Genomic DNA, 25,290 nt, shown 5'->3' on the forward strand with positions numbered 1-25,290 from the left:
ATGCTTTGTTCAGTGAACAGCATTTTGCTTGTGTTTTGTGCAGCTTTATGACAACCCTTATGAGAATTTCCCTATAGCTTGAAAAATCTCCCCAACATTTCTAAAATCCTACTTTTATTAGTCTGAAAAATAGCATGCAAAATATGAGCAGTTTCTAGTAAAAAAAAAAAAGCTCAAGATAAGTGTTTCATACAACCAAGTGTGTAAGAAAGCTCAGCATTTATTTAAAACAAGTATTCCAGTCCAATTATAAACTCTTGTGTTCTATTGTTTTCTATTAGAATGACAAAAGTCCTGCAGCATCTTAAAGATTAACAATCCACTGCATCCCACCATGAATGAATATAAAATGGCCAATTTAGAATTTCACTTTGTATGTCTGATAAAGGGGGCTCTGGTCTACAAATGCTAATGCCATGATAGACTCATTACATTTGTAAGATGACACAAGATGGGTTTTTTTGTCCTTGTTGCGACTGACTAAAACGGCTACTTCTCTGGAAATGGAACCATGGATGCATAAATGAGCTCAGGAATATAGCCAAGGAAACCAATGAAGCTAGGCCTGAAATAAAATTACATGTTGATTTTGACAAGCCACTCCAGGTAAATGACATCGCTACCATTTCTATATCTATCCCACTAATACCAAATTCTAGGTACCTTGTCTTTTTATCCCTGCTAGTATGTCTACTAATATATTTCTGAGATTTACCGAGTACAAATAGGATCTCTGCTGGAAGCTGTCTTGTACGAATTCACAATCATAATTCTGCCAGCCTTTTTATTCATCCCATCTGGATGTATTTTATATTGCTTTCTCTGGTTTTATACAAGAGCTCATTCAGATTAATTGTTAAGCAGAAATATTTTGGACATTGGCACAGTCCTCCAGTATGTTTGTGCCATGCTCTCACTTTTTGATAAATAGGTTTTGTTAGGGAAATATTTGTTCATTCTTTGCTCATGTAAGGAGGATGCAGAGATTGACCCTCAGGTCAAAATCATGTGTTGGTTGCAGCAAAAGAGAAACAAAGCAATTAGATTCATAAATCCAGTACGTGGGGGTGGGGATGGGTTGGAAGAGGGAAGAGCAGTGATGCTGTTAGCCCTGGGCTTTGTGGCAGAGGTCTAGGGCCATGCCAGCCCAAGCATCACCCAAATGAGTAGGAAAGGCAGGTGGCAACATCCAATTTAAAAATGTGAGAGAAATTACTTTGTTGCAGGAAGCCAGGGCAAAGATGCCACAACCGTCTGTGTTTGCCCAAGGTGCCTCTGGACTCCCATCTGGGGCCCACCAATGCTCTGGAAAATGAAGATGGGAGTGAGAACTCATGACTGGAGCTGGCTCTCAGCTGCTCTGCTCCCAGTAATACTTCTCGACTTACCTTTTCCAAGAGATCAGAGGAACAAAACAGAGTCCCTGCTCTTCCCAACATCACCAGGTTGGGTGGGTCGGTGGGGAGAGAACGGAGTAAGCTCAGCATCTGCCCACTGTTCTCTCCTCCACACTCACCAAGCAGTGTCAGGAAAGGGTTTATTACTCTTCCTTGTAAGTAACATGGCAGCAATGTACTGCATGGAAAAACAACACAAACAATAAAAAGGAAACCCTTCCCAACACCATTTGGTAAGCTTGGGGCAGAACAGGGAGCAGAGCAACCAGAGTGGCAGGGGAGAGAGAGGAAGGTGTCAGCTTCATGGGTGAACACAGGATCTGAACTCTGACGTTATTTCCATTATATCATACTGGTGGGTTGAAACGATTCCTTGCCTCTGTGTTATATTCTGTAATGATCTCACTGCCAGTAATGTGTGGTTCTGGGTAGAAATTCTGCCTCCACGTAGAAAAACCACCTCCCCCAAACCCACCAGCATGAATAGGGAAGCAGAGCCACATGGAAGGAGGCCAGACTTCTGTTTCCCTTACAACCATGAGTCACTTCTGGCTATACATGCCCAGCATAACTCAGCTGTAACTTTGCTTCCCATTGCAAAGTGGGACAAGATACAGATTTTGCCTATTAAAACGACTCCCTTTGATGCATCCACAATCATTTGTTCTTTTCTGAATGCTAGGTCTCCAAACCTAAAGGACAGTTGTAGATTAAGTCACATTCATAAAGGTTTATGACAGTTCTGCTGCATGCAGTTCTAATGCAGCATTTGTATTTAGATCTCTCCCAGGTTGCATTTTAATTAGAGATGCCCAATATGGGTTTCTGCACCCAAAGTTATCTACAAAAAGGGTTTTTAAGAGTAAATGTGCACGGATTGATTGCGGGATGCTGAGTCTCTAGAGAAGCCAGAAATGACACATTATTAGACAGATTCTCAGCAGTTGTGAATTCCAGTCACCATGCAGCCTATTCTATGCACGTATTCTCCAAAGGGACTTATTCTCATGTACCTTTTCAAAGGACTGCAATCTTAAATTGCTAAAGGCTGTAAATCAGCTTTTGTCTGCATAGTCAAATGATTTGTGGGTCACATTGGCCTGGCTCATATCACACGGTAAACCAAACTACAACTTACTCCTGGACTGCACATACTCCTGGAGAGAAGTGTGCAACCCTGGTCCTTTTGCTCCTACACTGCCATGCGCTGAGCCAAGGTTTGGCTTAGTGTGCTATGCACACCAGGACTTGCGGCTAAGCTCTCTCTTCAGTAACTATGAGCTGTAGCCAAAAACAAACCTTCATGTCTCAGCACAGGATGGCAGCAGAAAGGAGAAGGGAGGAGCAAAGTGGCCAGCAGCTCCTCTCTGAGAGCCATACATTCACAAAATCCCACTAAGTTATAGTTTGGTTTACTATGCCGTGCAAACTAGGCCATTATCAGCTTCTCTCTTTGTGTATCCCAATACCAGAGCACTTGAACCTTAGGTGAAAAGCAGGAAACTATAATCTTAGCTAGCAAGTCTATGATTAGATGCATGACAATTCCCTTAGTACACAGTTTTAAAGATATTATTATTATTATTGATTTTTATACTAACCTTTCCCTAAAGGGTGGCATGGATGGTGTACTCCTTGTATGGTGTACAGCCTAGCTTGTGAGGTAGGTTAGGCTAAAAGATTGGAGTAGACCAAGTTCATGTTAACTGAACTGAGCTGATTGTTGAGTGGGAGGTTTGAACCCATATATTTAGTAAACTTGAATCTGCCACTCTTTAGAAAATACCATGCAGTTCCTACTACCTACTCTTCTACCCTTCCTTACAAACTGAGACATAACTAGTAAGATAGCTCAGTTGGTTAGAGCGTGCTGCTGATAATGCCAAGATTGCAGGTTAAATCCCAGTAAGGGACAGTTGCACATTCCTGCATTGCATGGGGTTGGACTATATGTGCCTCAGCGTCCCTTCCAAGTCTATGGTCTATGATTCTATAAGAGAGAAAGGGCGCAAACACCATAAGCACACAGAAGTAGAAAACCCCCCTGCAAATAAATGGTTAACACTGCAGCAGCAGACAGGGTGGCTTGTAGGTGACAGCAGCAGAGGGGCCAGATAGTCGTGGAGGCTTCTGAATATGCAAAAGAGAAATACAATTCCTGAAATACCATTCCATGATTCAAAAAAGAGATAACCAGTTACATTTTGAAAGTATCTAGGCAGGTTTAGCACTCCAGACTGTGGAAACTGTGTCAAAAGCAAGAGTAACCTACTGAAAGGATGGATAGTTAATGCAGCTGAGATAATTATCTGGATCCTTCTTTATTCCATTAGTAGTTTTCATCCATGTCTGGGAATACCATAAGCGGATTGCGCAAGCATTATTTGTCCTTGTAGCTTCAATCCCGATTGGAATTATCTCTATACTGTTGTATCAAATGAAGATTACACACTTTCTAGGGCTAGACTGTAATGCCTTCTGCTCAAAAGCTTCCCTATCACATGACAGAGAAAAGCGCTGTATTTATTTATTATCAATAAATAAGAAAAGGACTCTACAGCTGAATTTAGAAAAGGCAGATAAAACAGTGGCCAGTTTATGGCCTTCAATGTATACCCATGATTAAAATGGGCCTAACAAATGCTCCCTAATATTTACAAGCATCATCATATACAAGAGGGAGGAGAAAAAATGGTGAAACTTAAAGGCAAGGACTACAGTATAAATCTGGGATGGCCAACCTCTGAATTATTTTTCCAGACAACGGTTTGGGGTCAGAAATACATTTTGCGATACCATCTGACCCTCTCACAGGTGTTCTACAGTCATGTTTGCAATGTTTGGCTCATTTTAATTCAAATCCCAATTAAAGCCCCTTAAGCGGGAAAGTGGGGCTAGAGTAAGAGAACGCCTCTCTTTTCCCATCTAGGAATTTTATCAGAAGCTTATCCCTCTGCACTTTCCTGTTACATGGAACGTGTAACATGATCTATTAATTAACTGCAAAACAAATCTCATTTTATTTGCTTAATCCTGCAAACCTATCAAATATGTAGCAACTGACAAGGAAAGCAGCCCACCAGATACGCTGCCATACAACCTCTGCTCACGTAAGTGGGGCTTGGACAGGAACACTGCCAAAGAGTGTGGGCAAATGGAGAATATACTTGGTTGAGCCTCTCAAGCAAGGAGAGAAGTTATATACTTAAGGACCAAGTTATATGTTACACACAGATGCTGGTGATGAAACCCCAAAAGGTTTTTGTTTTTTTAAAATGAAAAGCAGATACAGTAAAAGGTTTTGAGTGGAAGACTGGTAAGGATGTTTGTTTGCTTTCTCCTACTAATCCTTTTAATCCTAAATGTACCTTTATGTCCCCCCCCTCCCACGGGATTCCAGAATTCTGGGATTCTTATAAACATGCTTTTGGAACTTCTTCATAAGGAAAACACAGGGGTGATTTTTGTTGTTGTTGTTGTTGTTGTTGTTGCTGCTGCTGCTGCTGCTGTTTTGGAAGTGGGGAGGTTTTGGCTGCAACTTTGCCATTTATCTAGGATTATCCACAAACACAATAGGACTTTTACCACCACTTTTCCACCCATCACCACAACCTTCCAAGGGTACTTTCCATTACAAAAAAACACCACACACATTTGTTTTTCATGTATATTGTGCATCTAAGATATCTCACATTAATATGTGCAAGCCATTTAACAAGTATACATTACAACACTGTAATTGTAGCCGTGGGAGAGTGGGAGAGTTGTCTTACATAGCGGGATTTACGCTAGCCTATAAAGAAAGGAGAGAGTGAGAGTGATAACAGGTGCCAATTATCCTTAAATCCTCCAGTAGGGGTTCCTTTCACCTTTCACTAAAGAAAGCTGCAATATTACTTGTAAAACTGTTAGCACAGCTTTTCCTCCCCCCTCCCACACAAGCAGTGAATGTTTCTTTAGACACTCCTGAAATAAGCACTAAAATTCCTATGGACACCATGTAAGCAGTCCTCCCATAGATTTCTCTACAACAGCCCACAAGTCAATTTGAAATCAATATAACCTTCAAGGTGTGTTAGTAATTCAACAGGCACTTAAATTTTTCACTATATTGAAAGGTATAGAACCTAGATATCCCTATTAACAAAACTGTCAGCAAATGCCCTGGGTTTCATTTTAACTGCAGGGCTTTGTGGAGGGGAACCTGGTGATGACACAATTTAGTATTTAATTATAGGAAGCACATCCCTCAGAGGTCTTATTTAAGTGGCACAAAAAATATCTTATACAGAAGTTATTCACCTACTAAACTGGCTTCATTTTCCTCATTCAACAAACCTCAATCTTTTTGCTAAAATTGGCTTTGCTATCACTATTTTCTTTTCTTTTTTTAGTCAAGTGACCTGCATTCAGATGATGCCAGACAAAAAACAAAAAGTGGGTGGTCTAAGAAGTAGGTACATAACAGAATGGCACATAACAAGGCAGGCTTTATCAATCTGCAGATACCAACCCTGGTTTTAAAGACATTAATATCTTTAATTAATTTCTGTTACAACAACTGTTTTAATAGCACATAAGATTGCAGTAGATTACAGAGTTACGCATTATTTTAAAAGCAGGCTTATGTAAGGCAGAAGATCGGGAAATAGGCTTACTGCTGTCAAATAAGAGGGAAGGGGGAGAACCAGCATAGTAGTTACAGTGTCAGACTGAGAACAGGGAAACTCGGGTTCAAATTTCTTCTTCACTATTAAGCTCAGCCACTGGCTGATCTTGAGACACTCACGATCTCTTGGCCTATCCTCACAGGATTGCTGTGCAAATAAAATGGATGGGTGAAACTGTATGAATACCTCCCTGAGATACTTAAAAGCAGGGCAGAACAAAAAAAATCTAATAAATAAATAAATAATAAACACCATAGATAAAACTGGCGGAGAGAGTGTTATCATAATGTGTGGCCAAGACACAGGATCCAGCAGGGATCACAGATAAAGTCTCAGCTCACAACTCCACCACACATTTCAAGCAGTCAAAGAATACTGCTTTGGAAGATAAAAATGGTATATAAATGTATAAATCAATCTTTATTGCGGTCAAAGACCAGAGAGCAAAGTTGCCAAGAAAGGTAAGCAATTTGCAAATAAGCAAATTGTTAAGGGTGCTAAGAGTTGTTAGGAGACCTGTCACAGAATTACAGTTCCTAACAAGCTCACTGGGTGACCTTGGGCCACTCACCATCTCTTAGCCTAACCTAGCCACAGAGTTGTTGTGAGGATAAAATGGGGAGGAGAATCATGCACACTGCACCTTGAGATCCTTGAAAGATAAAAATGGTATATAAATGTATCAACCAATCTTTATTGCGGTCAAAGACCAGAGAGCAAAGTTGCCAAGAAAGGTAAGCAATTTGCCTCCTTGGGGGGGCATCGGAGGAAGCAAAAGATCTAATCTCCGAAAGGATTAAGAAACAAGATTCAGGCTCCACTTTTAAATATGGAGGTCTGGCTGGAAGAAACATGGACCTTATTGGGCTAGAGCTTCTCCAAGATTTGGTGTTTAATACCAAGGACTACAAAAAAAACCGGCAGAGAGGAATTGAGAGAGAATTAAGAGCCTTGGACGTGAGATCTCCAGGCTGATAGAAGATGGACTGATAGACGTTTGTTGGGGATTGAAACCGGGAAAGGGGGGGTGGAGTTTGGGAATCCAAAGGGTGTATAATTTAACCTGTTCTGTTTTTATTTTGTTTGGATATTTGTATGAAAATTGGGGAAATCGTGGAAGGGAATTTAGGCCGACTTTAGAAAAAGGTTTAAAGAATAAGCAATGATGTATAAATATGAAGTCTATAAGGCAAAATTGGCTTCTTTTTTTAAAAAAGAACTAAATATAAAAAGGTTTAAAAATAGGGATAAGAACTTGTTGAACCAACAATCTGAACTGGAATACAAGAGGGAGAGGTGTGGGGAAGTCAGGGAAATATGTTATAGAAAATAAGGATTGTGAACTTTATGTGTTTTTAAACTTTTTTTGTTTTTTCTCTTTTTTGATTTTTTATTGTATTATGGTGGAAAATCTTAATAAATATAATTTAAAACAAAAACAAAAGATCTAATCTCCAACACAGAACATGCTATACCACACACACAAAGTATATTAACTGCAAGGTTATGAAACGGCTGCATTGTATGAAAGAAATAGGGAATATGAAGGAACTTACACAGTTTAATGTCCTTCCATAAAATTCACTCAGATACGACAAGACTGTGGCTTTGCAATTTAAATACACTCTGAAATACCCAATAATTTGTCTTACATGCAATAAATTTATATAATTCATAGTGATGAAATTAAATGTATTTTACTCTAGTGCCTTCAATACACATGGCACTTTACCAAGTAGCATAAGAAAGAGAGACAGGCCCTGTCCCATGGAGCTTACATTTTCCTTTTTGTTGTGGGTCTTTTGGTTGCAAATTCACATTTTTCCCCCTTCAAGAAAAAAAAAGTGCTGCAGGAATCTAATCTCTGACCAGTGCAGTTTCTATTACATTGCAACGCTGCTTGTGGGGATTCTTTAATCAGTTTCTTCCTGTGAAGGGAGAGAAGAGGTGAGACTGCAGGACCTTTCCTTTAGCAGAGTGGGGTGGGGAGCACATCTGAACAAGTGAGAATAGCTACAGGCTATGACTTCATTGTCAGGCTGTGTTGCATAGGGAGGACATTTTGGAAGTTTATACCCATAATGCATCCCATTCCAATAGCCTGCTGAAAATTAGATGCTTTCCAGCATCTCGATTCATGCAGACTGGCGTCGATGGGAGATGTATGACTGCATTAAAGTGTAGAGATCTACTCTGTAAGAGAAATAATCTACAGGAAAACACAGAATCTGCCTGGGAATTCTGGATAGTAAAGAAGAGAGCATGTGAAAAGAATAATAAATTCAAACTAGGAAAAAAACACACCTGCAGATATATGTTAATAGGCTATCAGGTGATCAAGTAAGATGCCACAAAGGGGACAGGCTTATCTGACTTAGCAAATGGGAGCCTGAGACGACCTCTGCCTGAGAGCAACATTCCCTTGAACTATATGCTAACTACAGTAATAGAGATTACAGCAAAATAAGGAACAAGCGATTAGAAAACACAGGAAATGTTCCAGAGGGTGGTACCCAAGTAGTAAGGTAAAAGGTTAGTATGTCCCATCAGCACAAAGATCTCCACTTGTATAACTGGACTCCCCCCCACACACACATATGCCCTGTACCCTCTGCTTATCTGCTCTGAAGAGTTGGAGAAACCCCCTAGAACAGATTTAGGGGGCATGCTGGGGTAGGAGAGTGGGGGGGATGGAAATATTCTTCTGGTCAGTGGAGAGAGCAGCATACAGGAAAGAGTGAATGCCTCTTCAGCAGACATAGTGTCAGATGACCAAACAAAAAGAAGAAGAGGAGTATTTCCCCCTGTCTGGCAGGAAGAGACAGGAAACTCCCTCCAGTCACCAGACTTGGCCTCTTCAATAGCAGTAAGAACTTGTCCAGAGGAATATCTATACAGTATCTACTTAACTGAAAAAAACCCATGCCTATTTGCAATGAGGAAATTGATAAATCCTAAGCAACAGAATAGAACGTAAGGGAAAAAATGAGAAAAGACTACAGAAAGTAGTGGAAAGTCCTGACTGTATTACTGGAGTAAACCACACAAATTCAATACACCCTATGTGCAGAATAAAAAGCTACCCCAGGGCAGGTTCAACTTGAAGGGTGGGCAAATGGGGATGTAGAGGTAGGTCTCTGTCAGATCTACGGATTATATTCTGTGAAAGAGATTGTGGATGGATAAGCCTTGGTTTGGGACGCGGGTGGCGCTCTGGGACGCGGGTGGCGCTGTTGGTAAAAGCCTCAGCCCCTAGGGCTTGCTGATCGAAAGGTCGGCGGTTCGAATCCCCGCAGCAGGGTGCGCTCCCATTGTTCAGTCCCAGCACCTGCCAACCTAGCAGTTCGAAAGCACTCCCGGGTGCAAGTAGATAAATAGGGACCGCTTACCAGCGGGAAGGTAAACGGCGTTTCCGTGTGCGGCTCTGGCTCGCCAGAGCAGCGATGTCACGCTGGCCACGTGACCCGGAAGTGTCTCCGGACAGCGCTGGCCCCCGGCCTCTTGAGTGAGATGGGCGCACAACCCTAGAGTCTGTCAAGACTGGCCCGTACGGGCAGGGGTACCTTTACCTTAAGCCTTGGTTTGCTGGTCTGTGTCCCAATGCTTTGTGTATTGGGGGAGGGTCCAGGCAGGAACCCAATGATCCCCAGTTGAAACCAATGGAACATTCAGGCTGCTTTTCAAGCAGTAGGAGCAACAGGAAGCTGAAAACAGAGGCACAACACCTGGGAGACCCAAGAGAGTCCCAGCTACCTCAGCTGTTGTGTACAACCTATTGCAGTATGTGAGGGAAAGCGAGTTTCCCCCACCTAATTCTAACTAAGAGCTGATGGAAGGGGGTCTGTGGCTTCCCTGAGGGAGAAAATAGGAAAAAATAACTATGCTTCGCAAAAGAGAAGAGTCCCTGTACCCAATAATGAAGAGTACAGGAGCAGGAACTCAACTGCAGGAAGATTCTCTCCTCTTCCACCTAGAAACTGAGGGGGGGGGAATCCTTTTCTTATCATATGACCCTGCCTTCTGAAAAGGAGTTAACCCCTTCCTGTATGCTCCACTGTGCATACCTCACTGTACAAGAAGAAATCCTTGCAGTGATTGCACTGATCCTTTGGACGCAGCCCAAAATAATATCATTGGAATGGCAGGATACAACAGATGATGAGTTATTCTTCTTTCTCAATTGCTGTCTGAGTGTCAAGAAGAAATCTATAAGAATACTGTAGGAAGAAGTGAATATTGCTTATCACTGTTTCTCCTCCTCTTTTCTATCAATTTGCTGCACTGATAATGTCACACAGAATATTGGAGCAAGAATTCTCCATTTTGCCGAGTTCCTTTTACACAGGAATTGTATGTCGGCCAGGAACATCAATCTGGTATTGTATTCATGCTTATGCTATAGAACCAGCTCCTCTGTAAATAAGAATTAATAATGTCAAGTATTCAACATCACCTAAAGAATTCTGGGCTTGGCACAATGGATAGATATATAATGTACCATTGCAGCATATTGAAAGGCCCAAAATAAAAGGAATTGGGCATGGCGCCCCACAGCTCCTTTTGGGGGTGAGGGTAAACAGTGCAATGTCATGCCAAGCATGTTTCCATGGGAATTTGGAGAAAAGGCCATTTGTCTGACTTTTGCAGTTGGTATGCATTGAGAACAAAGTGGAATTAATTCATCTAAAGGGTTCAATACATCATGCTCATTGTACATTTTTGCAGCTTGTCCAAAGGACTGTGGTTACAAATTCATTTTTCCGCTCTGCCTCTTTACACTTGTTCCACTTGGTACTCAATGCATGGTGGCTACAAAGCTCAGTATTCTGGGAGAACACATTCATCTGTGCATTAATTAACAGCCACCCAAATTTCAAAACTTGTAGACAATGACCTACAATTTAGAAAATACCAAAAGCTGCTTCCCTTCAAAGCTGACCTTCAGAGTTGTTGTTTTTCCTTTCACATATACATATGTGCTCACTGTGCATCACTTTGGCCACACATATTACTGCTCATGGAGAAGAGCCATAGCTCAGTGAAAGAGCATCTGCTTTGCATGCAGAAAGTCCCTTGTTCAATACCTAGTATCTCCAAGTAGGTCTGGAAATGTTGTCTGCCTAAAACTCTAGAGAGCTGTGGCCAGTCAGCGTGGACAATACTAATACAGACAGACCAACCGGAAGCTGTCTTATTTTGAATCAGACTATGTTTTTGCACTGTTCTTTCCTTAGGCGCACTTATCACATACTAGCACTTTTCACAAAGCAAAAGCCCTATTTGGAGATTGGGGGTGGGGACGGAATAAAGCATGCAGTGAGCATAAATGGCCTCCACCCCCAACATCCCTGCGTGTACCTGCCCTGCCAGCTCCACTGGACCTTCCCACGCTGAGCGGGAAGGTCTGAAAGGGTATTCTAAGCACATTTGGTGTAATGCTATTAGAAGCCTTCCTGCAATCAGGAACATTGCATGGTTAGAGTTCTGAAGTGCAAGGATTCTAAGTGCATTCAGCTGAGCACACAAAGAATCCTGTTTCAGTTCTTCCACCCAATGAGCAGGAAGGTCTGATTCTTTAGCCGGAGGGGATAGGGATGTTGGCGGCAGGGCTAGTGCTTGCTGCTCTGCTCCTCCCTCAACACATTTTCAGGTGAATGCTTTAATAGGGCTAAAATCACAGGCTGTTATTTATATTATAAATGACCCTGCATAAATAATAAGCTCCCTTCCTCATGGGCACAGAAATCAATGGTCTCTTCTACTGGACATTAAACATTTCACCATGAAAGTCATACCATTATTCCAAAAGGAGATAATACATATACTCAGCTTTTTCTTTGTCTCCTTTGTAAACACCATGAGGTTTATTATTATTATTATTCAGGGCAACCGTTTGGCTACATCTTTTGTAATCCTGTATGTAGTTGCTGTTGGTTCAAAAAGCTATACAAATAATACCAAATACCAAAGTACAACTGCCAAACAGGTTGAGCAAACAACATTAGTTGCTCCCCACCCCTGTTTCTGAAAGGGATAGTTCCATCTGAGATGTGGGAAAATGAGTTATAAAAGGGCTGATTTTAAGCCGGGATTAGTGAAACATGACTCTAAGACAATCTGGCACATGTCGTAAGTCAACATTCACATGCAGGTTTTGGTAAGCCAACACCATGGTGAAAATGTTTGCCGCAAGTCTTCATACCAAACAGTTAAGCTACACACCCGGCAAAATAAGTAATTCTAGGACTAAACTGATGCAGTCGAGAGACAACAATTTTTAAGCTTACCCATGTGAAACAACAACAATCAAACCACCCACTCAGCACAAACTAGCACATTAAGGAGAAAGCTAATGTTTATTTTACATGGAGGAATGTTCAAAATGTGACACAAACACATGCACCCCATTTAAAACTGCAAAATTGCACAGTCCCAAAAAGACTTTCCAACCTAATTTTGGTGGATGTTTGTAGATTAATCCTTGGTCAATGTCATATTTTTGGAAAGCCTAGCTTTTCAGATACCATGCTGTCCAGTTAACTTGGAAGATGTAGCAACCAAAGAATAGATGGGTACAGATGACCACTTTTGCCATATCAAAATTGATTCACAGCCAATTAAGGAGCAAGAGGCTCCAAGATTGGCCTGAAATTCATGCTTCAGACATACCGTATTTTTTGCTCTATAAGACGCACCCAACCATAAGACGCACCTAGTTCTAGAAGAGGAGAACAAGAAAAAAAAGTTCTCTCCATTTCTGCGCAGTGCCCCTTCAGCAAAGCGGCAGGAGAAGCGGAGCCCCTTCCATTTCTCCTCCCGCTTTGCTGAAGGGGTGCTGCGCAGCTCTCTCTCTCTGTGAAAGCAATGCGAAGCCTCCTGAGCACAGCGGGAGCGCACCAATCCCTCTTGCTCTCCTGGCTTCAGCGAAAGCTGCGCAGCCTGCATTAGCTTCATAAGACGCACACACATTTCCCCTTACTTTTTAGGAGGGGGGAAGTGCGTCTTTTAGAGCGAAAAATACGGTAATTAATCCAGGTCTCCACTGGTGGTTCTGATTCAGCCAGTCATGCTGCTGTCAACAATAAGAGCAGTAGGTCCTCGTGCTTGATCACTGGGTTTGTGTCAATTTCCAGCACTAATAGGGCTATGGATTGGTTGGGCTTTAATTCCAAGCTTATTATGCAAACAAATCTTTTCCCAGAGTTTTACACTGTGTTGCAGGCCCACCATGCGTGCAAAAAGAACCATAATTCCAACAGCCTCTGCAACATAATGGGGGCAAAGTCTTACTTATATTAGACAGTTGCACTGGGAACCAATGGCAGCAGAGAAGGACCTTAAGGCATGCCTCTTGAAGGTGGGTAGAGATTGTCTTTAATGTGTACAGGGGACTTAAGCTTGTCAGGTTTGTGTTTTTTTGTGCGGCTGCCTGTGCTTGCAAGAGACACAGAACATACTCACTTATTAAGTTGGCACTTCAAAGCACACATCGAGGTTTGGTTGAGAAAACATCACCTCTGAACCTTCCAAGTCTACAAGTTCCTTAGAAAGCTGTAGTTGGACAAGTTGCAATGTTTGTGATACTGGCAAACGCTGAGCCAAAGTGTAACAAATATCAAAAGGTATCTGGTTAACTGCTAGCCCCAGGAGAACCATTTCACTTTAAACTCTCCAGACAAGGCTCTACAGTAACTAGAAAAGAAAGGGTGCCACAATTGTTCCTGGATAGTCAAGATGAAGAACAGAACACCTATGTTGCAACAGAGGACCTTGAAATGCTTATTATAAGGAAATGTCCTGTGATCTTTAATTAAAAACAGAATCACAAGAAGAGATGCCTGTTGCTACAAGGGGAAAATGTTCCTTTCTCCTTAGGTACTACGTCTTACACTTGCTTATTTTTCAAGCCAGGATACAATCTCCCACACCTTATTTTGGTTAGATGAGCACCACTAGTCAACAGCATTTGCTGAGATCTCATAACTAACATTTATCTTCTATTAGAAAAACAGCATGTCAATGAAATATGTGTGGGCAGGATAAAATTAACTACATATAAGAAATGCCACCTTGAAGTAGTTTCAATAATTTTTTCATTACTGCTTTTGTTCTGTTCTTTCAGTTCCCCTGACCTTCTTAATAGTTTTGTAACAGTTAAGAGGGAATCAAAGCAAAAATTTCACAGGGAAAAGAGAGATTTGATAAATTTTTATATTATTATTATTAGAAAACCAGAAGTTTTCAAACTTTACTTTTTAAAAGGAACAAGTGACTTCCGCATAATCTCTCTTAAAACCCCAAAAGGCTGATTACTCAAGGCTTAGCTAACCTAAAGATGGAAGAAAAAGAAGCAAATATTTTTATTCTTAGCGAAAAAAGAAAAGGGGGGTGTTAATGCAATATGGAAACAGTAAGACACTTTTTTAAAAAAATCATTCAACAGGTATTCCCTGCAGTGATGATGGACCACAGGAAATCTCAAGTTTTATGCATACAGCAACTCTAATTTTACTGCAGAAGAATAGGCAACACCTCTGTCACCCAATCTGCCACTCCAAAAGTACAGGGAACCAAATAGCAGACACACACCTTTGAAATGATGCTGAATTAAAATCTTAAAACAAAGCAAGCCTTCTTCATATTTTTGGTATATGAGGTAAGAAATAAAAGGAGAAATGCAGGGCAGATACTGCCATCATTACATTATCCTAATTTCCCATGGGTTTAAATTAAAGTGTGTTTTCAAGTTTTGTAGTTGCTTAACATACCAAGAAAGCACAAAACTAGCTGGCCAACACCAATTCTTAGAATCACAGAATTGAGGGGGTATCTATTCTGGCCTCCGCTTCCCCAACAGATGGCTGTTCAGCTTCTGACTGAATGGTTCCAGCAAAAGATCTTACCACCCAACTAGGTAATTGGTTGATCTGCTCTTGCCATGGAGACATTTATCCCATTGTTCAACCAAAATCTATCTTTCCATAATTTCAGCCAATTAAGTCTTTCCCTTTTAGGCATCAGAGAAAAAGTATTTACCTTATTCTAACCAACTGCCTCTCAGATATTTGGAGAGCGCTATCCTGTCTTCCCCCTCAGTCTTCTTTTCTCCACGTTGAATATACCTAGTTCCTTCAACCATCTCACAGGATTGTTTTTACTATTGATCACCTTTGTTGCTCATCTCTGAACCCATTCCAATTTGTCTATATCCTTCTTAGTGTGAAAACTAAGGTTCTACTAATGCAGCCTAAAATCACATTAATTGTTTTTGTAGCTGCATCACACTGCTGGCTCATGGTCACTTTGTCATCTGCTACAATCCTGAGATCATATACTACTGCAAAGTCACGTATACCCCAACCTATGCGGGTTAATTTGCCTAGATGCAGAACTTGTTAGTTGCAGCCCAGCCTTCCCTTCTATCAAGATCATTGTATTACTTTCTTCTGAGGCGTTAGCTATCCATCCCAGTTCTGTGTCATCTGTAAATCTGATGAGGATTCCTACCTGCCTTCTAACCTATTGGTAAAAGGATTAAAGATTACTAGACCCAACCTCCCTCCTGTTTGATGAGGAACCATTGATGAGCACTCTTCAATATGGTTTTCCAGCCAGCTGTGAATCTACCTGATGGTACTATCACGTGGCCCACATGCAGTCGGTTTGCAAACCAAAGGGGGCTTTGTCAAATGCCATGTTGAAATCAAGTTAAATTACAATCATGGCATTCCTACAATCTACATGATAAAAAGAGATTAGTCTGGCAGACTTTATTCTTGAGAAAGTCATGCTGGCAAGAAGAAGAAGAGGAGGAGGAGGGAGGAGGGAGGGAAGGAAGGAAGGAAGGAAGGAAGGAAGGAAGGAAGGAAGGAAGGAAGGAAGGAAAAGTTATGCTGGCTCCTACTAATCACTAAAGTTGCTTATATATTTCTTACAAATTGACTCCTCTATAATCTGTTCTATTACCTTTTTAGATATCGAAGTCAGGCTGACCTGGCAGATTTTTGAAAGTTGGGACACTTGCCCATGGGACCTGTTCTCCAGAATTTCTTTAAAGATTATAAAAAGAGACCCTGATAATACACCAGCAAGTTCCTTAAAATGCAAGTCATCTGGCTTTAAAGATATGCACTCATTTAAAGAAGCTAGGCACTGCCTGGCCAGCTCCTTATCAATCTTAAAATGAAGTCCTACCCCCATACCAGTTATATTACTTATGTAAGGTTGCACCCCTTTTTGGAAATAAAACAGGGGCAAAATAGGAATTTTTGCCTTCTCTTCATCATTTGTTAACATTTCACCATCCTTACTGAACAACTTCACATTAAATTTTGTGTGTAATTGTGTCAATCCTTCTTTTACTGGATACTGGGGGAGGAGGGTAATCTCATGTTATCCTGTATAACAGGTAGCCTAAGCAAAAAGCAGATACAGCCACAGACATCCGTATAAGTTATCACCAGCTGGTAATAAGCCTGCATTGGGTAAGTGGATCACATCCTGTTTGAACTTGGTGCTAATTCAGATAAATAATTTGCTGAAAAAAATTCAGAATGTGTGACAAGGAATCACTCCTTTGTGGAATGCAGCTGCCACATTGGAACATAATGGTTCAAGGGTTTAATTGCTACTTGGCCACCAGAGCATTTCCCCACCTCCAGATCATCAGTCAAACCCGTCACTACAATCAGCAGGAAGAAGTCAAGGCTACCTGGTAGCCTATTAAATAAATGGCTTCCGTCAACTTCCTAATGAGCAGGTTTCAGCTGAAAAAACCCACAACTCTGCTTCCTTCACAGATTCAGTTTGCAGAGAGGGAGAGAGAGTGATAGAGAGAGAGAGCTTCCAGGGGTGAAGGCAAACCTTAGTAGCACTACATTAGTAGCACTACATTAGCAACATAAGCCTGGGCAGTGTGTATGGAGGTCCTGGGCTGCCCAGACAACAAGGCCCCCTTTCTCAGGCTTGCTGATGTGGTCCAAAGGAAAGCAGAGCAATATGTTTGGCAGCAGCTTGGCTGCAGGAGTTGCTGGAAGGAAGCGTACAAGGTGCCATCCAATCGTCTTAGGGGCTCTACTCCGGATTTGTGTAGGGTTTACTCCTTAGCCTTTTCTTCTCCCGAAAATATCCTGCAAGGCAGTGAAGGTTTAGGGTAAGTTTTCCTTCTCTTAGATGGGCTATCTTCCCAGGTTGATGAGTCCCATCTGCCCTTAAGCAGACAGAAAAGGATGCTAAAAAAATAATTTGAGGAACACATTGCTAAAAACATTGAGACATAAGATGTAAAGACAAGGAGCTCTTTATATTGTTATATGGCTCAGGAGTTGGTTAAGTTGCACAAAACAAAGAGTAGGGATGAATGGACAGTTCTTTGAATGGAAAGTAGAAGTGGACTTCCCCAAGGTTCAGTATTTGAAACTGTGCATTTTAACTTCTCCTCCTTCATCATCATCATCATCATCATCATCATCATATTTATATCCTGTCCATCAGGATGGGCTTCCCCACCCAATCAAGAGTTAGGAGTGAGAAATGAGGTGGCCTAGTTTGCTGATGATATTAAATTCTTCAGTCATTAATACAAAAATAGTGAATAGCTCCAAAAGGACGTCTTCAAACCAAGTGAATGGTTAAATGGCAAATGCAGTTCAATGTAAACAAGTGTAAAGTGAGGCATGTTGGGGCAAAATATATTAATTTCACATATGTGCTAATGGGGTCTGAACTGGCGGTGACAGACTAGGGACAAGACCTTGGGGTCATAGCAGATGATAGCTCAATGAAGATGTCAACCCAGTGTGTGGTGGCTGAGAAAGAGGAAATTCCATGCTAGGGATCATTAGGAAAGGGTTTTAAAATAAAACTGCCAATATCATCATGCTGTTATACAAATCTATGGCAAGGCAGTATTTGGAATACTGTACAGTGGTACCTCAGGTTACATACGCTTCAGGTTACAGACTCCGCTAACCCAGAAATAGTACCTCGGGTTAAGAACTTTGCTTCAGGATGAGAGCAGAAATCATGTTCCGGTGGCGTAGCAGCAGTGGGAGGCCCCATTAGCTAAAGTGGTGCTTCAGGTTAAGAACAGTTTCAGGTTAAGTACAGACCTCCGGAACGAATTAAGTTCTTAACCTGAGGTACCACTGTACACATTTCTGGTCACCTCGCCTCAAAAAGGATATTATATAGTTGGAAAAGGCAACCAAAACAGTCAAGGGGATGGAGCAACTCCTGCCTGTGAAGAAAGGTTGCAGCATTTGGGTCTTTTTAGCCTAGAGAAAAGGCAAGAGGTGACATGATAGAATTTTATAAAATTATGCATAGCATGGAGAAAAGTGACAAGAGAAAAGTTTTTCTCACTCTCTCATAATGCTAGAACTCATAGCATCCAATGAAGCTAAAGGCTGGAAGATTCAAGCACAAAGACAGTACTCCACAGCACATAGATAAACTATGGAATGCAACCGAGATAGTGTTTAAATTCATGGAGCAGAGGGCTAATAATGGCTACTAGTTGCAGGTGGCAAGGTTTCTGAATACCAGTTGCTTGAAACCACAGGAGAGGAGAGTGCTCTTTTACTCAAATCCTGCTTGTGGGTTTCCCACAGTAATCTGGTTGGCCACTGTGAGAACAGGATGCTGGACGAGATGGGCCATTGGCTTGATCCAGCAGGCACTTCCTACGTTCTTCTATAAAGTCAAGGCTTCCTTCTTCCCGCATCCCCTAAATCTGCTCCAGAGTCCCCCAACTCTCCATAGCATATTTTGAGGGTGCTTAGGGGAGAAGAGAGGAAAGTGAAGTCTCTGTTGTGAGGGTGGAAATCCATTCTGCTCACGAACAGGCAGCATTAGACACAACCCTATATAAGACACTGCTTGTTATTTGCAAATAGTCAATATGAGCATAGTCCATAGACACATATTTTGAAGAAAGAAAAACTTGGAAGATTAACGCCCTTAGATAATGAGGCAGGGAGAAAATGCTGTTATTTTGATACATGAAGTTAAGAGGAGATGATTAATAGTGTGAACAACAAAAATAAACCGCAGAAAAGACTCTCCCTTTAATCTGGAGGATCATCTCAGTACAGTAAGTATGCTTACCTATGTGCCATTTCTTTTTTAAATAGAAAATCACATTCCTTTATCTTTTGTAGTCATCATACACACAGTCACATGACCATGTTTTCAAGTGTCCAAAAGAGCTGAGTGCCAAAACAGATCATATGTAATATTTTCAAGAAAAAGATCCAAATAGCAATAGCTGCCATAAAGAATTTCTTCACTGATATCAGTCCCCAAATCTCTTTAACTGAAGCTCTGTAGGGAAATGGTTTTAATGAGATTTAAACCACAGCTGAAAGAACCTTTTAGCTGATGAGTAATGCAAAGGAAGCAAGTAACAGAAGCATCACAAAGCCAAAACCCATTATACAGCAGTAACAAAGACGCATTGTTTAAATGGGTAAGGGGAAGTAAAGTAGCCTTGAGACAGATGGATGATGTGGCCCTAATGACTTTTAAAGTGCAGAAACTAGCAGCAAAAGTAGAGACACTAAGTTAATAAAGAGGCTAAGCAGTGTGCAACGCACAATATCCATTAGCTTTGCCAGACTAACACCAAGAGCCATGAATGGCTATTCCTTTAAGCGGTTGCTTTCAAGTGCAGTTTGACAGAAGCCAGGCTTAGCAAAGCTGCCCCCATCCTTTACCCTCAAAGCAGCACTAACAGCCCATGCCTGTAACTGTCCATTAACAGTATGCACCTTTTATTTTGGGGCATTGTGAAAACAGAGTACTCCATAAGGAGGCAAAGCTAAAGAAAATCATTATGCACAGTGTCCTTCCCTCACCTTTTCCAGTCTACCCCTGTCACAAAGATAACATGATGTCGACCGCATGATGGATTCGCTCTGCCTCGTAATCAGCGGCTCCCATTATTGTTGGCAACGATTTTGCAGATGCCCTTTCCTTACATGTATTCCCAGTGCAAATGTGATCAATGCAGAAAGGGAATAACATAGTATTTTACTGGCACTTGTACTCTGCTGTGTACATCAATCACCCTGGTTAAGAAGAGGAGCAACAAGTTTCACCAGGTTAAAATGTTAAGCATATACCACCACCAGTGATGCCATTAGGCAGGCCCTGGGGCAAAATTCCACAGCACTCTTCAGCAGAATGAGTAGAAGCACCCATTACCATCAAAAAACAGTCCCCATAAGAACATAATCTAAAATTACCTAACTGCACTACTGTATCCTCTGCACATCTAGATCCACTTTTAAACACATATGTTCCTCTTCCTAGTTATGCTTCATTCTATTAAAAAGGAAAACATGAGTGATGTGATGGGAACTGATCCTCTTATGCTGTTATAAGATGTAAGGTGCAACATGATAGCCAAATCTAATCCTCAGTAGGCCAGTATGATGATGATGATGATGATGATGATGATGATGATGATGATAATAATGTTAACCATATTATGAACAATTCATGAAAACAAAATACTTTGGGCACTCAGCTTACTGAGAGATGAAGAGCTGAGAAACCAGCTAATAGAAGTTGTATAAACAGCTGGGTAAAGTGGCAAAGAGAAAGAAACCCTGTGTCCAGGTAAGATGATTGAAGATGGTGAGGTTTGGCAGAGCTCTACAAAACACATTCCACACAACTAGGGAAGAGCTATAGCTCAGTGGAAGAGCTTTTGCCTTGCACGCCGAAGGTTCCAGGTTCAATTCCAGGCATGTCCAGATAGGGCTGTCAATGTTCCCTGCCTTAAACCCTGGAGAGCCACTGCCAATCAATGTGGACAACTCTTGAGCTAAATGGTCTACCTCCATAAAAGGCAGTTGCCTACATTCCTAACAGTAAAAAACAAAACAGCACTAAGTTTACTAGACAGAGGCAACAGTTGCCTCTTATTCAGTTAAGCAGCATCTAAAGGAAAAACCTTTCTATTCCAAGCACTGATCAATCCATATATACAATGGATTCTTTACGACCAAAACTACTTCAGGACTGTAGCTGTGAGTTATTGACAAGTAAAGAGATCCAGTGGCAATCCTCTCTTTTTCATGAGGTGCCCCCCCTTTTAATGTATCATGGCCCTCTTTGTTTGACACTGGTTTATGCATTCCATGCATGTATTAATTTCAGGGTGTGTTTTTTTACCTCTCTGTTAATATTCTGTACCATCATAACAATTATTAGATGAAGGAAGAAGACAAAACTCTCTCAATTTTTCTCAAATAGATAAAAATGTACTAGTCTTGAGAGAGCCTACTTTAGAAATTATTGCTTTCACAATGCAAACTTGTCCTACAACCATTGACAGGGTTTTGCTGCTCTTCCAGCATAACTGATGGGAGCTAGGTGTATATATTAGCTTGTGGGTGGTGGTGCTAACAAGACTAAGGGAGTGAACTGCACAACCAGCATGATATTCCCTCTGTAACTTGATAGGAAAGTTGATTTGATTTATGCTACACTTAAATAGTTTTCTGTGGTGAAGAAAATAAGACAAGTTGCAAAATTATAACTGTGTGATCACTAGAAGAAAGGGAATACTTGTGACCATCAATAGAATATTCCTTAGGCCTTTTGACAAGTAGATAACTAGATATTTCTACAAAAACAAAAGTGAGGTATCTGATAATGCTGTAGCCCAATCCTAAAATCCAAAGCTCCTTTTGGAACAGACCTCTTTAAACATGTTGTTCTGTTATTCCAATAGCATAAGTAGTTAATAATGGGATCAGGATGCAGGTATAACTCAGTAACTAAACTTTCATCTTGACAGACAACTGATGCTCCTCAGTCATTAAACTTACATCTCAGCAGTCAAGTGTCTACTCATCTGAACTACTGTGTCAGCAATGTGGTGCATAAAACTGAGGACAAGGATTGTTGTGCAACTGTAATATTGCAGAGCTGTGGCACTGCAACTCTGATGAGGATTGGGACTGGGTTTATAACAGTATAGCAACCCCGATTCTTAATGCTGTTACACTGGAAATAACCACTACTGCCAGATGTGGTGTAATATAAGGTCATAAAGTGAAATAGAAAAGAACATGAGAAGATGTGCCAGAATGAACTGTGCCTGAAATGGTCACATCTCAGACACCAACATAAAGTGCATTTTTACTACGCCAGAAAAAAAATTGCTAGCACTACCTTTATTATTTTTGTTCACCGTTGCGATTCTTAACTCCCTGTTATCAAGGACCCCAGCAATAGTCCTTGATAAGAATCGTAGCTATAAATTCTTGCCCAAGTTCTTCATGTAATTATCCATGCAAGTCATCCTTAACACTGCCACTACCATACATACATCAAAGTGCCCAGAAAGAAGGTTTGGGAGGGACAAGTATAAGCTTTATTATATTTATTCACATATTGCCCCAACAATGCACAACATTTCCAAGATAGATTTTGTTCCTATTGTGCATAAGGAGCAAGTGTTAGATTGTTCCACTGAGATTATAGGGGAAGACTTTTATTTGCAATACACAATAACTGTGACCAATTAAATTCCTTTACAGGGGTATAACTGACTGGCCAGCCACTGTCCTTCATATTTTACAAAACACTTTTTCTTAATATAGAAAAGATCTTTTCCAATACAGAGATCCAATTTCTGTTTATGAAAAAGTAATGTATGAAGTGGCCTCAAGAAAAGTAAACAAGTGAGTGGTGATGCAAATATTTTTCATCCTCCCACATTATGAAGTTAGCTGCCAGATAGTCTATCACCTTTCCAGCATATGCATTTTAGAGTGAAAAAACAACACTAGAGCCACCATTCAACACATTATTGTGTTCTTTCCAACATGAAGCTACAAGTCTTAAAAAGTAGCATGTGAAGCAGTTCTCGAAGACCTAATAACATACCTCCAACATGGTCTCTTGCTCTACCTCCATCAAATGTGGTCCCTCGTTAATGTGCCATTGCCATCACTTTACCAAAACATAAAGGTAAAGGTAAAGGGACCCCTGACCATTAGGTCCAGTCATGACCAACTCTGGGGTTGCGGCGCTCATCTCGCTTTAGTGGCCAATGGAGCCGGTGTACAGCTTCCAGGTCATAAGAGGTAAATTGCTTTTAGGGAGGTTCACGATTACAACTGTATTTCTTTTATTTAAAACACCAACAGAGGAAGATATGGGGGAAATGCTTAATATTCAGATAAAATGCAGGATGTGGAGAGAGGGATGCAAAGAGGCACTAAATGCGTAAAAAAAAGGAAAGAAAACTAGCGGCATACGAACAAACTGCTTTATTTGATAACTGCTTGGCTGCCCTTAAATAAATACAACAATCACTGACAGCAGTGATGCAATGTCAAGCTAACCCACTCGCCTTCCCTCAACAGGCAAGCTTACAGATATCACACAAAAAGTCTTCAAGAACACAGGTCAAGACTGGAGAACTCAATTTCCTCCCCTTCAGTTCACTTTGAGCAGTATAAAGTTCAGGGCCATTTTGAACACAAGGGTTGCATGCCCTGCCTGGCCACTTTGGCTACAGCCCAGAGTTAAACCTGCACACATAAAAACATCCTGTGTAAATAGGCAATGCTGGGAGTCTTAGATGTTCTATCAAAGAGCAGCCTAAACAAAACAAGGGTAAGAAAACAAAGGGAGTTAGGGTGAGAGACAACTACCTGTTCCAAAGAGGCAACCATAGAACAGATTTTGTCACACTCTCTGTGAGGGCACAGAGAAAAATGGTGGTGGGTAGGTGGGAATCCTTAACCACCACTTTCTCAGAAAAAGGGAGCTTCTTTGCGTCAGAAGCAGGAAAAGAGGAATTGAGGAAAAAACAAATGACCATACAGCAATCTGGGATGTGGGAAAGACCTGAAGAGGAGGCAGTGCTAGGTGTCAAGGAATCTGGGAGGTTTTCTGGGGACGCCTCGCCTCTCCAAATCCAACAAAACTCGAAATGCGGTTCAGTTGCCAGAGGCACCCAGAAAAACATTTAAGTTGCATGTCAGGGTCTCCTGGCCTCATCCAGCACTAGGAGGAGACCTTCTCAGCAGGTGGCGGCGGCGGCGGCCTTTTGGGGTCCCCTGGGGCGGCGGGAGATGCTGCCTCTCCCCCTCGGGTTCTGCCTGGGGTGGGGGCTCCCTCTCCTCCCGGGCCAGGCGCAGTGCGTAAGGCGGGAACCCTCCCTCGCTCCCTCCCCGCCCGGCTCCGAGTGAGTCCCGTCCTTACCTTTGTGCCCGCCGAAGGCCCCGTACCAGGAGAGCGAGAAGAGCGCGCAGAGGCAGCCGAGCAGCAGCGTGAGGAAGGTGCCATTGCGGAGCCTCATGTCCCCCGTCTCCTCGGCGATGGCTGCGGCTGGAGAGGCCGCATGTCCCGGGCGCTACGCGGCGGCCTCAGCCTCCCGGGCCCGGCAAGGAGAGGCGGCGGCGGCGGCGGCAGGGGCTGCCAGTGCCCGGGCGGGCAGGCGGGCGGGACTCGCCGCCCCCGCCTCCTCCTCCCCCTCCTCCTTCTTCTTCGGCGCCTCCGCCCGCTGCCCTCATGCACTGGCCGCGCCCCACCGGGCCGCCGGCTCCAGCAGGCAGCAGGAGCTGCTCTCGCCGCCGTTTGCCTTTCCCCGGGCCTGGAGGAGAGAGGGGGGCTGCCGTGCCGCCGAGGGAAGAGAAGGGGCGGAGATGATGGCAGCACCGTGTTAAAGGAGCCGTGCGCGCGCCGCCGGCGGCAGCAGTCCGCAAGCGGGCAAGGGGGTGCCTAGCGACAGACACGTGCAGGCAGGCGGGCGCGTGTAGAAAACCGGGGTCGACGAGGGTGTGAGGAAGAGCGGCTGCCGAAAGCCGCTGGACTGTAGGGCGACCTGTAGAGCAGGACACGCTCCCACGCCCTCGTGTTCGAGCTTATAGTTGGGTTAGTGGGCAAGACCCCACCCCAGTCGAAAGGAGAGGGGACTGCCTTATAATGGAGAGGAGGAAACCTTGTCCTACCTCCGGAAAGCCTAGTGACACCAGTTACACGGTCCTCGAACACGACGGAGAAACCTGCAGCAAACTCAGTCCACCATTACAGGCACAGTCGGGTTCACAGGTGCATTTTATGACGCTTTGTAATCACAGGTTCAACACCACTGCTTTCCCATCCTCTCAAAATACTTTTTTTTTATTTAGAGGAGCCAGTGCATCCATTAAGTTTCTAGTCATCAAATGCAGATCCATGTGTGAATGGGTGCTCAG

At 42.3% G+C, this 25,290-nt stretch overlaps 1 protein-coding gene and 1 long non-coding RNA gene across 3 annotated transcripts in view; one reads left to right on the forward strand and one right to left on the reverse strand.

Moving 5' to 3' along the window:
• Window positions 1–24,751, reverse strand: part of MGAT4B (alpha-1,3-mannosyl-glycoprotein 4-beta-N-acetylglucosaminyltransferase B) — a 75,290-nt gene extending 50,539 nt beyond the window's left edge. Inside the window, exon 1 of one of the 2 annotated variants that reach the window (XM_053376979.1) lies at window positions 24,296–24,751. In XM_053376979.1, coding sequence (XP_053232954.1) covers window positions 24,296–24,392 — 97 coding nt within the window. In that variant the 5' untranslated portion in view covers window positions 24,393–24,751. Of the gene's footprint in view, window positions 1–1,216; window positions 1,455–24,295 lie in introns of those variants that run through there. The other variant, XM_053376978.1, reaches the window with a different exon arrangement.
• On the forward strand, window positions 11,527–14,762 carry LOC128407950 (uncharacterized). Its single transcript, XR_008328938.1, has 3 exons — window positions 11,527–11,717; window positions 13,269–13,424; window positions 14,511–14,762. It is a non-coding gene; the product is annotated as an uncharacterized LOC128407950 (long non-coding RNA).
• Window positions 24,752–25,290: the final 539 nt, after the last annotated feature.

Source organism: Podarcis raffonei, chromosome 2, assembly GCF_027172205.1.
Source record: "Podarcis raffonei isolate rPodRaf1 chromosome 2, rPodRaf1.pri, whole genome shotgun sequence".
NCBI classification, from domain to species: Eukaryota; Metazoa; Chordata; class Lepidosauria; order Squamata; family Lacertidae; genus Podarcis; species Podarcis raffonei.